The sequence below is a fragment of the Urocitellus parryii genome, chromosome 13 (genome assembly GCF_045843805.1).
Source record: "Urocitellus parryii isolate mUroPar1 chromosome 13, mUroPar1.hap1, whole genome shotgun sequence".
NCBI lineage: Eukaryota > Metazoa > Chordata > Mammalia > Rodentia > Sciuridae > Urocitellus > Urocitellus parryii.
In genome coordinates this window covers 437016-451418 of record NC_135543.1, presented here as the reverse complement: position 1 = coordinate 451418, position 14403 = coordinate 437016, and the positions used below count along the sequence as shown (strand labels likewise).

General features: G+C 50.2%; 1 protein-coding gene across 2 annotated transcripts in view; it reads left to right on the top strand.

The window, feature by feature from the left end:
- The first annotated feature begins 7084 nt into the window (after positions 1–7084).
- Positions 7085–14403, top strand: part of Ctdp1 (CTD phosphatase subunit 1) — a 50647-nt gene continuing 43328 nt past the window's right edge. Inside the window, exon 1 of one of the 2 annotated variants that reach the window (XM_026412458.2) lies at positions 7085–7470. In XM_026412458.2, coding sequence (XP_026268243.2) covers positions 7157–7470 — 314 coding nt within the window. In that variant the 5' untranslated portion in view covers positions 7085–7156. The remainder of the gene's footprint in view (positions 7471–14403) is intronic. The other variant, XM_026412459.2, reaches the window with a different exon arrangement.

Here is a 14403-nt window from a genome sequence, read left to right as displayed (position 1 = left end):
TCTACTCCAGGGAAAAGTTTAAGACATCCAGGGACACAGGCTGGCCATTTGGTGGCCTACAAAATATGATTTCCAAAAGGGATTCCAGGTAAGAGCTCTGACTGAAACTATGCCTATGAGACAAATCTGTCAGTTTAAACTTTCCCACAGAGAAATACCACGACCAGAATGGTTTCAAAGGCTGATCGCACCAAACTTTTAAGGAACAAGTCATTCCACACTTACAAAACCCTCTTCAAAACCAGAAAAGCTCCCTGCTCATTCTCTGAGCCCAGGCAGCCCTGATGATGCCAGAGAGGAGGCCTGTGGACCAGTCTCACCCACAAAAGTGGGTGTAAGAATATCAGCTAAAACATCCACCAGCTAACACCCAGCAGCTGAGTGGGGTCATCCCAGAAATGCAGAATTTGATTTAGTCGTGTGTGTGTGTGTGTGTGTACACATTCACATATTCATAAGTTACTATTTTGGCAAATGAAAGAGAAAAGCCACATGACCATCATCTCAGTAGAGTCAAACCAAACATTTTTGATAATATTCTGAAACAGTCATAAAAATCTTCCCAGGAGATAGGAAATGCATGGAAGTTTCACTTGACCAAGGATAGCCTGACACTGTCCACAAACTTCTTTCTTAATGGACATTTGTTAGAAGCCTCCCTTTAAAACCTGGAATAGGGTGAGGATTCTACCAGTCCTGCCACCTTCACATGAGAGAGACCAGCAAGTCAGGACAGGAGGGAAGAAGCCACAATCCCGGGAAGGAGGAGCAAAAGCCACCTGCACACAACCTGGGTGCACTGGGGAACACCAAGCACCTGCTGGTCCTACACGAAACCCCAGGTGACAGTAAGGTGGGCACACCAGAACTTGACTGGCAGGTGTATGTACCAACAATGACCACTCAAACTGTTACTTAAAAAGGAACATCACACACAATAGCATCAGAAAGATAAGGTAACTAGGAATAGAAGGAAACAAAAATCTGCAAGTCTGATGAGGGGAACACCATCCCTCTTTTGGAGGACTTGTGAGGATCCAGCAGATCCTTGTGCAGATGGCATGACTCAAACCACAGGGTCAGTGGACCCCCAGAATGACTTGCAGATGCCCTAGCAAATTTTATCAATAAGCTTGACACATTAATAAAATTTAACAACAAAATATCAAGAACAGCCATTAGACTCCTAGAGAGGGAGATGCCCGTGTCCTCCAGAGACCAAGATTCTGAGAGGCTGCAGCAGTGAGGTAGGGTGGTCGTCACCCAGAGCAGAACACCCCGTGGGCTCCCCTGCTAGGGGACGTGAGCACCAGAGGCACTGCACCCAGAGCAGGAGTGTTTCAGTCCACAGGGCTGGGACCACGGGTCATCCACACAGAGAAGAACCAGGGCCCTGCCTCACACCATCAGAACATCCACTTCTTAGGAAGACTTGGTGGTGACAGGCAATTTTTTTCAAAAAAGAAGATATTTCTGTGACCTCATATTAGGGAAGGCATTTTTAAAATTAACAGCTTCTGTTCATCAAAATACCTCAAAGCCAGGTGCAGTGGTGCATGCTTGTAATCTCAGCAGCTCGGGAGGCTGAGGCAGAAGGATTGTGAATTCAAAGCCAGCCTCAGCAATAGCAAGGCACTAAGCAATTAAGTGAGATGCAAACCAAACATTTGATAATATTCTGAAACAGTCATAAAAATCTTCCCAGGAGATAGGAAATGGATGGAAGTTTCACTTGACAAAGAATATCCATCCTAACACTGTCCACAAACTTCTTTCTTTTTTTATATTTATTTTTTAGTTGTAGTTGGACACAATACCTTTATTTCACTTATTTGTTTTTATGTGGTGCTGAGGATCGAACCCAGGGTCTCGTAGGTGCGAGGCGACCACTCTACCGCTGAACCACAACCCCAGCTCCAACAAACTTCTTTCTTAATGGGCATTTGTTAGAAGTCTCCCTTGAAAACCCGAGACCCTGTTTATACATAAAATACAAAAAAGATCTGGGGATGTGGCTCAATGGATGAGTGTCCCTGATTCAATCCCAGTCCCTGATACCCACCCCCACAAAAAAAGACAAACCAAGAATTGGCAGGTGGAAACGTGCCCTGAAAGCTTTGTGTTTAGAACCCATGCAGAGCTGCTGCAAATCAGGAACCCACAGGAAAATGAGCAACAGACATGAACTGGCACTTCACAGAAAATACCCACAAATAAAAAGCAGAAAGATGTGCTATACCAAATGACATCAGAAGCAGCAAGTTAAGATGGCAGGTTTATTCTACCTGACTTTTGTTTAGCTCGGCTAAAGGTGGAGTCTGACGAGACCAGCTCCTGAGGGTGATGGGAACAATGCACCCTGTGCAGAGAGGGCTAGTGAGGAAAACCACTTTGAAAAACCACGTGGCCTTGTCTCCTGAACCTGAGGTATGCCTCCTTTCCACACTTGGGTATACATCCTCAGAAGACCAGCTCATGTGCACCACAATCAGCACCATCGCAGCACTTCTCAAAAGCAGAAAGTGGAGACAACCCAAACACCCTGGTCCACAAGCACCCCCACCTCTCAGAAGTCTCAAAGAACAGGCCACCTCCATGAGATAATGCCTCAGTCTGGCTGGGCACAATTCAGGAGCCACTTGTCAAAAGAAACAAACTTTATTTTCAAAACTACAAACGCCAAACAAAACAGCTCCTCAGGAAAAACCCTCAGAGCCCAACTGCCACCACCGGGCTTCCAGAAGCCTCTCCCCACACAAACCACACCACCTCCCACAATCCTCCTGCTCTTGAGGCCGATTGGCTGGGTCGCGTGGGCGGAGCCAAAGAAGTCCCCCAATGAGCAGTTCCGTAGTCTGAAGGGCAGGGAAACAGCCCAATGAACATGACTGCAGAGGAGCCAATCAGCTAGATGTTGCTGGGGCCACTGTGAGCCAATCATCAGCTGGCAGCTTGAAGGGCAGGGAAACAGCCCAATGAACATCGCCGCAGAGGAGCCAATCAGCTAGATGTTGCTGGGGCCACTGTGAGCCAATCATCAGCCGGCAGCTGGGAGTTTGCTGGCAGCTGGAAGTTTTCTGGGGCCCCTTTGGCTGTGGCTCTCAACAAGATAATATGATGGAATCTCCACGGGTGATAAGTGAAAAAGCCATCAACAGAACAGACACAGTATGTACACATACACGTGCTGTTTCCATGAACCTCAAGAGCAAGAAAAACTAAATACCTTGTGCCAGCATGTATCTCTGTGCAGCAAGGACTACCCAGGACAAGGACACACATGGGCGGGAGTGCAGGGACAGGGCACCTGAGCTGAGGCAGCTGGAATGACCTGGCAATGTCCTGGTGAGTGCTTTTCAGGACCAGGGTCTTTGGCATGGACCTACATTGCATGGTTTTCAAAGAGGGAAACTGGAAGCTGGTCTTCTTCAACACGGCTAAGCCTAAGGACTAGAGGCCCAGAAGACAGCTTTGGGGAAAAAGCCTAACAGGGCAGATTCAAATGAGAAACCCGGGAAACAGTGGGCAGCAACAAGACTCAACTTCCCCTCCTCTGAAGGGCCTAGAGTCCAGGAGGCCTTTGAAACTCAAAGATGACCAGATGAACGCTCGGCCTCTAACTTGGGACTGCTGTGTTAAGTCTACCTGATACCGAGTCAAACAACACGTCCCCCCAGCATGTGGGGTCCAGGGGAGGGAGGCAAGGTGGCTTAGCTCCAAGCTGAGTGGCCATTCTGTTGGCAGGAGTCTGTCTGGAAAAACCCTGAACACAGGCCTCAGAGACAGTTCCTTGAGTGGCAGAAGTCATTGTCACTTCTGACGTGATACTACATGGGGGAGGGATACTACCAACACCTTCCTCCAAACAGGTCCAAAAGCAGAGCATCACCTGGATGCCCCAGCTCAACCTCACCCCTCTTTGGGCTTTGCCCGACTGCTGCCTCAGACCCAGGGCAAGTCACCATCCTCACCTGTCTTGGAAGGCTGACCCATCTGCTGATCCCCTGCCCTGCCCAGACATCTTACAGAAAGACAAAACTAAAGAGCTCAATAAAACTTCAAATATATCCAGTGTCTCATCTATCATTAGTTTCTACCTTATTCTGATGATATTTATTGAAAAGCTGCCCATTTTGTTTTCATGACCCTTGACTATGGCCCTTAATCAGATGAGAGAGCAAAGCTGACCTGCAGAGGTTAGGAGAGCAGGTCGGCAGCCAGGCACCTGACCTCAAGACTCCAGTCCTGCCCCAGCACTGGGGGATCTCCTCCATCCTCCTTACTTCAAGTAAAGCCAGTCACTGCCGCTGCAAGCTGCATACCAGCTCTGCAGTGCACTAGCAAGACGTCCATCAGACGCCATCAGACGTCTGCAGAAAGCCATGCCAGGTAAAGACGGGTTCGAAACTGAGGTTCACTGTGTAACAAAGATCTAAAGCTGTTGTGATTTGGAAGTGAAGTTAGGAAGAAATCACAAAGGAACATACAAAGGAAATCAAGGATAGTGAGAACTGGTAAACACTTCATTTTCTTAATTTGCTGCCTAGAAATCATCAATTTTTAGAAATAGCTGGCAACAATTTTTAAAAGGCTTCCAAACACACCTGGGCCTTGCTTTTTCTGTGTACGTAATTCCCCTTATCAATCTGCATGCTTTTCAACCAAATATGGCTTATAGTCTAAGAATGAGCACAGCCTCAGAGTATTCAGAAATATCAATATTTATTATGCTGAAAATAATGAACACTACAAAGGGTTTCTAAAAATACAAAAGAAAAATAATCATCTTATTCCATTCGCACTTTTCCTTTCTTTTAAAATTTCTAATTGTGGTTACAAACATAAAAGTTGGCTCATTAACCATGGTGCACAGCTCGGGACCGTACACTCTGTTCAACTGGTGTGCAAACTACCCTCGTGAACACGCACGCCTCCTTTCCCCTGCCCCCAGCCCTGGTGACCAGTCCACCTTGGTCTGAGTTCTAGGCACCTCACAGGTAGACTCTTACGTGTCCCCCAGGACTGACTCATCTCACTCAGCACATCTCCAAGGTCCATCCAGGTTGTATCATGTGCTTTTCATTGCTTTTTGAGGCTAAATAATATTCCATGGTGTGCACATACATTTTGCTCATAATGCACCCCACCTACAGGGCTTGTGTTGCTTCCATATCCTGCTGTGTACCTTTCTAACACTGCTGTCAACCTGGGTGTGCACGCTGCTCTTCTAGATCCTTCTTTCAATACCCAGAAGTGGGACTGCTGGATCATGTACTAATACTAATTCTTATGTACCTGAACACCATTTCCCACACTGGCTGCAATATTGTATCCTGCCAACAACAGTGCCCAGGATTTCTCACATCTTTGCCAATACTTATTTTGATAGTACTCCCCTAGCGGGTGTGAGTGATGTTTCGTTGTGGTGTTGATTAGCTTTTCTCGACTAGTGATTATATTTTCATGTGCTTGTTGGTCATTTCTTGTCTTGGGGAAAATGTCTACTCAAGTCCTTGGCCCATTTTTAAATTGGTTATTTTATTGTCCTTGAGTTGTAGGACTTCATATATTCCAGATGTTAACCCCTAATGATGTAGAAATAAATATTTCCTCTCATTCCATAGGTCCCATTTTCAGTGTCAGTTGTGTCCTTTGAGGTGCATAAATCTTAAGCTTGATGTGGTTCCATTTGTCTACTTTTACTTTTGCTGCCTGTGCACTTGATATCATAACAAAGAAATCATGGCCAAGTCCAAAGTCATGGAGCTTTCCCTGTTCTAGAAATTATGTGGCTTTAGGTCTCTTTTAGTCTTCAATACGCTTTGAGCTAATCTTCATAAACGGCGTAAGATAGAGCCTCCCTGTGGCTTTTCTTGAGGCCACACACTGGTTTATGAAGCAGGCGAAAGCCTTAGGCACAGTCACACAAACGTGCAGACGAAGTTCACAGCTCAGGAATTGGTCCTTCCTGCGGTAATACTGCCACCCTCCTGCTGCTGTGCCTTTCCCTACACTGCTCTCAGTTGTGGCCTCACTAGCAACCCCAATCAGAGGACAAAGGAAATACACGTGAAAAATTGAAACACTTTCTGGAAAGTCAGGAAAAGGGCGGACAGAAGTTTGAAGAGCAGTCCAGAGGAAGTAGATGGAACCCTTACGCCAGAGAGCTGGATCCCTCTCTCCCTCAGAATATGTGCAATACCAGGCGTTTCTCCATAGGCCCCAAATCCAAAGTTTTGAAGGTGGGAAGTTTTGTGCAACTGATTTGCAAAGTCAGAACTAACAGACGCTTGTGGTCTTTTCATTCCACGCAGATTTTCCTGCACAAATACTGACTCATTTGATGAAGATGCTGCCCAGGTTCCAGGTCCACATGACCGCTTTCCTAAGTCTGAAGACACCACCTGTTCTTTTAGGGTGAGGCCTGGGCTTATGGCAACTGCAGAGTAGCTGCCTTCCTCGGATCAGGCACGATGCTCTGTCTCAACCCCTACCTATTCCTTCCTGCCTCGTGACGCTGGTGGACACTGAATACAGGACCGGGGTGACCTTCCGCCGGGCCGGGCGGACAGGGGCTGGGCCCTGGGTCTCGGCCTCCGCACTCGGCTGGCTGCTCGGAGCCGCCGGCTCCCGCCCACCGCGCACTGGCCGGGCCGCCCGGAGCTCGGGCCCGAGAGCGGCGCGGACCAGGCGCGGCGACGAGAAGGGGCCTGGCCCGCGCTGCACGCCGGGAGCCGCCGTCTCGCCACTCCGGGGCCGGAGTGACCACGAGAGCCCGGGGACGGCGGCGCGTGGCACGTCGGGACTTGTAGTCTCGCGACGGCGGGACTGAGACGGCGACCCGCGGGGCCCGAGGGACTCGGCGCGCGCCGGGGTCCTCCGACGGCGGCCGGCTCGGCGCGCCCGGGCCCAGGGACGCCGCCCCGCGCCCCGCCCCGCGGGTGTGGCCCCGCGTGGCCCCGTGTTTACCCGCGGCCTGGGCGCACGCACGCGACGGCACGTCGCCCGCCGTGACGTCAGCTCGCCTCCCGGAAGTGGGCGCGCACGGAGCGGCGGGTGAAGCCGGTGCCGGAGCGGGAACCGCAGCGTCGCCGCCGCCCGCGGTGGGCGCCGCGCCCTGAGCGCCCCTGCTTGGCCGCCCCCCGCCCCGGTCGCGATGGAGGTGCCGCCCGCGGCCCGCCTTCCCGCCGCGGGCGCCCCGCCGGCGGCCGTGGCCGAGGTGCGCTGCCCTGGCACCGCGCCGCTGCGCCTGCTCGAGTGGAGGGTGGCGGCGGGCGCGACTGTGCGCATCGGCTCGGTGCTGGCCGTGTGCGAGGCCGCCTCCTCTGCGCAGCCCGCCGGGCCCGCCCCGGCCCGCGCCGCTTCGGGGGGCTGCGTGCGCGCGGCGCGGGCCGAGCGCAGGCTCAGGTCGGAGCGCGCCGGCGTGGTGCGGGAGCTCTGCGCGCAGCCGGGCCAGGTGGTGGCCCCTGGGTGAGTGGGCCGGTCGGGGAGTGGGGTCCCAGGGCCGGGCGCCGCGGGAGGAGTGGCTGGGTGGACAGTGGCACCCGGAGGAGCTGCGCTGGGTGGGAGCTGGGAAAGGGCCACCCCAGCAGCTGCGCGACTTGGTAAAGCTGGGGACCCACCACTTGTGACCCTACTACTGGAGGCATTTTGATTGGGAAATGAAATTTTTAGTGACCCAAAGTTGCTCCCTTTGGGGAATCTGCACGCACTTCTACTTTTCTGTAGTAGATGGACTCCACCTTTTGTAAATGAAGACAACTTGGGGGTGGCCGTGAGTACAGGACTACTCAGGCAGGTTCCAGATTTGTTATTGAAATAGAAGCTGTGGGGCGTGTGCAGGTCTTTAAACACTTGTAAACTTTGTGAAACGCGGTTGTAAAACCCGGTGGTTCTGCCTCATAGCTGAGAAAGGGACAGAGCTCAGGCTGGGTCCAGGTGACAGGATCGTCATGTATGGACTCCACGGCTTTCCAGGCTTCACAAAGGGACATGTGTCCTCTTCTAAGGTGCTTGACTGCTGAGTGTCCAGTTTATGCCTGAATTTGCCAGTGCCGTGTTCTTAGAGTGTGCTGACACACAGGCATGTGTGTGTACCTAGGCTGTTCCGATTCCACGGAACAGAAACTGCCGCGAGTGCGAAGGCTGCTGGCCTCACTGGGTGTGAGAGCTTCCCTCTGGAAGGACACCACCCTTGTGTTTCTGCCCACCACCGTCCTCTATCTTGGGTTGGCACCACCCTGCCTGTGTTGAATACTTTCTACTGCTGCTCTGCACAAACAAGGATCAGGACAGCACCACCTTTTGACCACAGACCCAGGCATTCCGTCTCACTGTCTTTCCCAACTTCACTTCCCATGTCATGGCAGCCCCAGTGTGTCTTTGGAGATGGAGCCTGGGTAAGGACTTTGGGTCACCACCCACTCCTCCTATTGAATGCTCACAGGCAGGGATAGGAAGCCCCCAGGCAGAAAATATGCTGCTTCAAGGATGTGCCCCTAGAGTGCCCCCTGCCTGGCTTCCTTCAGAGGTCAGGGCTGTGAGTTTGGTGGGCCCTGTGTTGGTGTGTTAGGAAAGCTACCTAATGTTCACTTGGTCCCTAATTAGCATTTAGCCTCAGTCCGAGTACCAAAGGGGTAAAGTTCACTGATCCAGAAGTGGAGAGCTCTACTCATTTCATTCCATTCCTCTGATTGTACAAAAGTGGCCACTGAGGCCCAGATAATGAATCAAGCCACCCAGCTAGTTGGCCTCAGCAATCAGCTGAGCAATTGGCCTGAGGACACGTTCCTGCAGCAAGTGGCTGTTATCTTCTTTTTGAGGTTTGAGACCTTGGGGTCCTTTATCTTGGAGGCTTGAGAAACTGATGAGTGGCATCCCTTCTCAGATGAGGTATCCAGGTGACACCAGAGGTGTTCCACTTGGTCCTTTCCCCACCCGTCCAGGAGCAGCAGGTGGATCCCTGCTTTTAGAAAATCAAGCAGTGTCACCTTGAATTTAAAATGCTTCCTTTCCTGTTGGAATTATTTATATGCATTTGTATGTGGGGTTTTGTGAGTCCAGGGAACATTATGATGATGTGACATTCACAGCTGTGGTGGCATTCCTGTGTGCCTGCGTGTGTGCGTCTGAAGTGTGGGTTCAGGAGGGAGCCTTGTTGTGTTTCCTCTGGCCGTTGTGATTGCCTCTCTGGCATGGGGTCCACAGCTCAGGTTGCCTGCCTTCTTGAATTCCACAGGTGTGTTTGAGCGTGGACTCAGGGCTGACTGGGACTGTCTGGCTTCACACAAAAAAAGTCTGCTGTACTTCTGTGTGACACGATTTGAAAATCACTAAATTACGTCACTTGTTGACAGGGGTTTTGTAGAAGACAGCTTGCCAGTGACTTCTTCAGTAGGATAGCACCCTTGACGTGAGCAGCCTTCCGCTGTGTGGACTGCAGAGGCTTGACTGGCATGTGTCTGAAGAGCTGTAGAGAGAACTCTCCATAGTAAGGCATACAGCCATCTGTGGTGGGTTCCCACAGCTCATGAATTTCGGCTAAGTAGTCCTTTCCCCACAATCTAATTGTACAGATTAGGTGTCACTGATCCTAAAATCTAAAGTCCAAAATGCTGCAAGATACAAAACTTTTTGAGTGCTGGCAAAATGCTCACACAAAGTTTCAGATTTTGAATTTTCAGTGTAGGGCTGTTCAGTGTGAAGTCTATTCAAATGTTCCAATCTCTGAAACACTTTTGGAGGCAGACATTTCAGGTGAAAGATGTCAGATGGATGTGTTTTTATGTGTAGCCTAGTAGAGAATGTGGTCAAATTCTATCCTAATGTTGGACGGTAATCACCTTCCTGGTCAGTAAAGAGCTAGCTGTTTTGCTCCCTCTCAGGATCCTGAGCCCAGCACTTCATTTTGAAGGATTTCCTGTTTTTCTGTCTCCGGTTTTGTGACCCACAGCAGTTCCATAGTCCTAACTGATGGCTTCACACCAGGTATAGACAGAACAGTAGGGTCATCAGGGAAGAGGAGCTGGACCAAACCCATTGGTCTTTCTGTCTGATAGCCCCAGGTGTTTAACTTATACTGAGCAGGTCCCCAAATCATATGGACAGCTGTTTCATGACCGGTTTATATTGATAGCTTTCTGGAGGTGTTCTAGAAGTCTCAAGTTCTTAAGACCATGCAGGACAGAAAGCATCTGATTTGGTTTGCATTAAACGTTTGTACACAGATTTGGGTTGTTCACCTTAGAGAACCCCTCGGATGGCTTAAGTCACATACATTTGTTCAGACAGTGCCGAGTGGATTGAGGGGGTCTTGGCCTGCCCTTGTCATCTTGTATGCAGGGACAGGTCTGTCCTTGAGCTTGTCTTCTCTGCACAAGCCTCCCCACGCCAGTGGAACCTATGGCTCTTGCAGCGGCTTCTAGCCCTGCTGACTAATCAGAAACTTGGGTGTCAGCATGGCATTCTTGGAGGGCTGCCTGAGGAACATGTAGGTGTCCAGCTGGCCAAGACCACATGCAAACTTTGCTCTTGGGGAAGCCTGGCCCCGAACCCTTGGTCTGTGCGATGGACCGTTTTGGTCCCTCATGGAGTTGCTGAGCCACTGCTTGCCCTGATCGCCGAGTTGCTCTCTGTGTGTGGTGTTGGGATGTCCCTCCTATAGAACTCCTGTGAAGGACAGTGGTGTCTCTCCTGAGGCTTGAGTCCCTGGGCCCCTGCAGGCATCAAGAACGATTTCATCACAGAAGATTTGTCCAGAGTTCCTACTTTTCTACTATCATCATTTTTTCCTCTTGATTTTCATTAGGCTTGTAAAAAGCTTATTTGTGAATAGTGAAGTGAGGTTTTGAAGAAAGTCACATTTGCTCAGCAGGAGCCTGGTAGCTGCCTGAATGATGTCTTGATACAGTTGAGCACAGACTTTGCAACAGTTACTATAGCCATCGTGGCCCTTGACCCTTGAGCACAGGATACTTGACAGCCGCTTAGTTTTTTAACTGAGACTGTATGTGAGACCGAGAGGTGTGACTGGCTTGTGTAGCCTGTGGCCAGCACACTCTGAGGTGCCCAGGGACAGAGAAGCAGCTCTGGTCCTGTGTCTGTGGAGTAAGTCTAATAAATTCTCAACAACACAAAAGGTTAAAGCAAGGAAGGGTCCCAGGGAGGTGTGTGGGAGTGAGCCTCAGGTGGCTGTTGCAGGTCACTGAGGTGGAGCGCAGAGCAGACAGGTGGCTGGGCTCCACGAGGGCAGCAGGCACATGTGGCCATTGTCTCTCTCGCCTTCCTCCCAGAGTTCATCTGAGGTGGTTCTTAAACAAAGAACAGTTCTAAGAACTTAACACTTCTCTTGGGTGAAGCTGAAACAGTCGCTAGGTTGTCACCTTGATCTGTAGTAGGGTTACGTCCTCGGTGTACACAGGAAGGAAACCAAGGTTTCAGAATCGGGAGCCTCACTGTGCACGCCCTTCGTGTGTGTGTGCCGCTGGCTGGACCACGTCCACAGACATCCCCAGATGGGAAAGTAGGTGCAGTGGTGGGGAACCTCTGCTTGTGCAATATTTATGTGAATTTAAAATATTTTGATTAAAAATACACTGATAAGGGCTGGGGTTGTGGCTCAGTGGTAGAGTGCTTGCCTAGCATGTGTGAGGCTTGAGTTCGGTCTTCAGCACCGTATAAAAAATAAAGTTATCATTCATCTACAACTAAAAATAAATACACTGATAAGTCACCCTCAGAAACTAAGTGTGAATTTGTTATTTCTGTCATCCATTCATGGAATGACACTGAAGTCCAAAGAGAGGGGAAATGGGTGAAATGACCAGGTGACGTGAGGTAATTGGTGCGATGGACCGTCTCCAAGCAGAGGTGGAGATGGCGCTGTGTGTGACAGGTGCCTGAGTCTCAGCAGGTTCGTGAGTTGGTGAAAGGAGAGTGCTCCAGCAGTATCAGCATTGCTGTCTTTGTTACTTTTAGGTGTTAGGATTAAAAATCTTGGAGAGGCTATAATAAAACAACTTCAACTGTAACCTCTTCTAAGATTAGCTGCCATTTCAGTGTTCTAAACTTAGGTGTTTAAAATTCCAAACGCATTTCAGTCAGTGCACTTAAATAATACCTACAGAATGAAGTCTTGCTTTGGAAATAAGGAAATTTCTTGTTCATTGTGATATAGAGAATTTTGATGGGTTAGTAGATTTTTTTCAGTTAAATAATCATATTCTTTCTTGTTGGCAGCTGCATTATTTAAAAGATCACACAGTTAAAAAAGACATGTCCTAAACTAGGGAAATGGTCACTTTGTTTAATCAAACCTGTTAAACATGGTTGAACTGTACATCAGGTGGAATTCCACTTCGTGTTTCCGGTTTTTGCAGAACAGAACCCCAGCCTCCTTTCTGCCTCCCTAGCTGTGTGAGCACACTGCTGGCCCGGCTGCAGATTCTGGTGTCTCCAGCAGAGGCCTGTCTGCCTGGGATGGGTATCTCCATCCCCGTGTGTTCTTTAATTTTTAAATGTATTAAGTGAAGTAAAATGTTTGGGTATGGTGGAATGGATGAGTCAACTTTACATATACATTTTTAAATAATGATATCAAAGGTAAATATAAGAAATGATGCAGATCTGTTGTCTCAAGAAAAGTGCTTTTTAAGTTTCGGGGGAAGAACCTAGACAAAATGGAATCAGTCAGTATGTTTCCAAAAATATTCTAAAAGATACATATACTTCCTAAAGGTTATGACCAGATACCTTAGTGATTTTTACATCATGTGGGTACAGGTCTTTGCTGTTTCACGAAGTGGAGAAAGGTTTGTTTGATATCTGTGTTTCAGAGAGGCTTTTTCTTTTCCTTTTTCAGCAGCACTGAGGAAAGGCACTCTACCACTGAGCTATAACCCCACCCTTTTATAAAATTTTGAGACAGGGTCTCACAAAATTGCCGAAGCTAACCTGGAACTTGTGGTCTTTCTCCTCGGCTTCCCGAGGATTACAGGCATGCGCTGTCGTATCCAGCTTAAAGTAGCTTTTAAAAGATTTTCCGTAGTTTTCACGTTGTGCTGTAAATTGTGAGGCATGGGATTTCGTGCGTTTGATGTGTTCTGGATTGACTGAAGGAGTGGTGGTGGACTCTGATGATCCGTGGGTCGTGTGCTGTTAGCGCACAGGCACAGCCCCCAGCTCTGGCCCTGTCTTGGGTGTGCCCCAGGGGTGCTCAGGCTCTGCCAGGCCGCCAGGGACTGGAGCTGCCTGTTAAATTCTGAGGTGGGTGCTGCTGCTTCATCCTGGAGCCTGTCCCCAGCAGAGGGCAGTAGAGCCTGTGGCGCGCCTCAGCCGTGTGGCCTGAGAGGCAGCTGCGTTCTGAGTGGAAGTCCTAAGAATCCCTTCTGTGTCTCCGTAGTGGCCCGTGGAGTTCTGGTGGTGATGAGAAGGGAGCCAGCCCGTCCTTACGGTAGCTTCTTCTCCATGTGCTTCAGGCTGGTTCTTCAGAGCTGCAGTTTGGTAGCCATGCCGGGTCCCGGCCTCTTGGGGCCCCAGGCTTCCTCGTGGCCCTGGTGCCTTCTGAGCAGGGCCCCGCGTCAGTGGCAGCCCAACTCTGACTGTCGGTTGGTGAAATGCTGGGTGGGGACTGCCCACCCACATGCCAGCCTCCAGCCAGGCAAAACAAGAACTCTTTCTCCTTCCCGCCTCCTTGGCCATAGTTTTAGTCTTCGAGGAAAGTTGCGATAATACTGCATATGGATTTTCAGGTGAGCTCACCCAGGTGTCTGCTACCTTCCCGTGAGTGATTCATTTCAAAAACAAACCAGAAAACCCCAATATCCTCTCACACAACTGCTGTGCCGTCACCAGGGCCAGTGTCAGTGTCTGTGCAGTGCCACCCTCTGTGCTGCAGAGCTCCTTCTTTTTCTGAGGAGGCCTCTGTAGCAAGAGCCGCCTGTCCTGGGTCAGTGCCACCTGCCTTCCTCCCGGCCTTGTTGTCGGCTGTCATAGAGCACGCCCTGGTTAGACGGTGGTTTGTAGTGAGTAGGACTGACACCTGTCCTGGGTCAGTGCCACCTGCCTTCCTCCCGGCCTTGTTGTCGGCTGTCATAGAGCACGCCCTGGTTAGACGGTGGTTTGTAGTGAGTAGGACTGACACCTGTCCTGGGTCAGTGCCACCTGCCTTCCTCCCGGCCTTGTTGTCGGCTGTCATAGAGCACCCCCTGGTTAGACGGTGGTTTGTAGTGAGTAGGACTGACACCTGTCCTGGGTCAGTGCCACCTGCCTTCCTCCCGGCCTTGTTGTCGGCTGTCATAGAGCACCCCCTGGTTAGACGGTGGTTTGTAGTGAGTAGGACTGACACCTGTCCTGGGTCAGTGCCATCTGCCTTCCTCCTGGCCTTGTTGTCGGCTGTCATAGAGC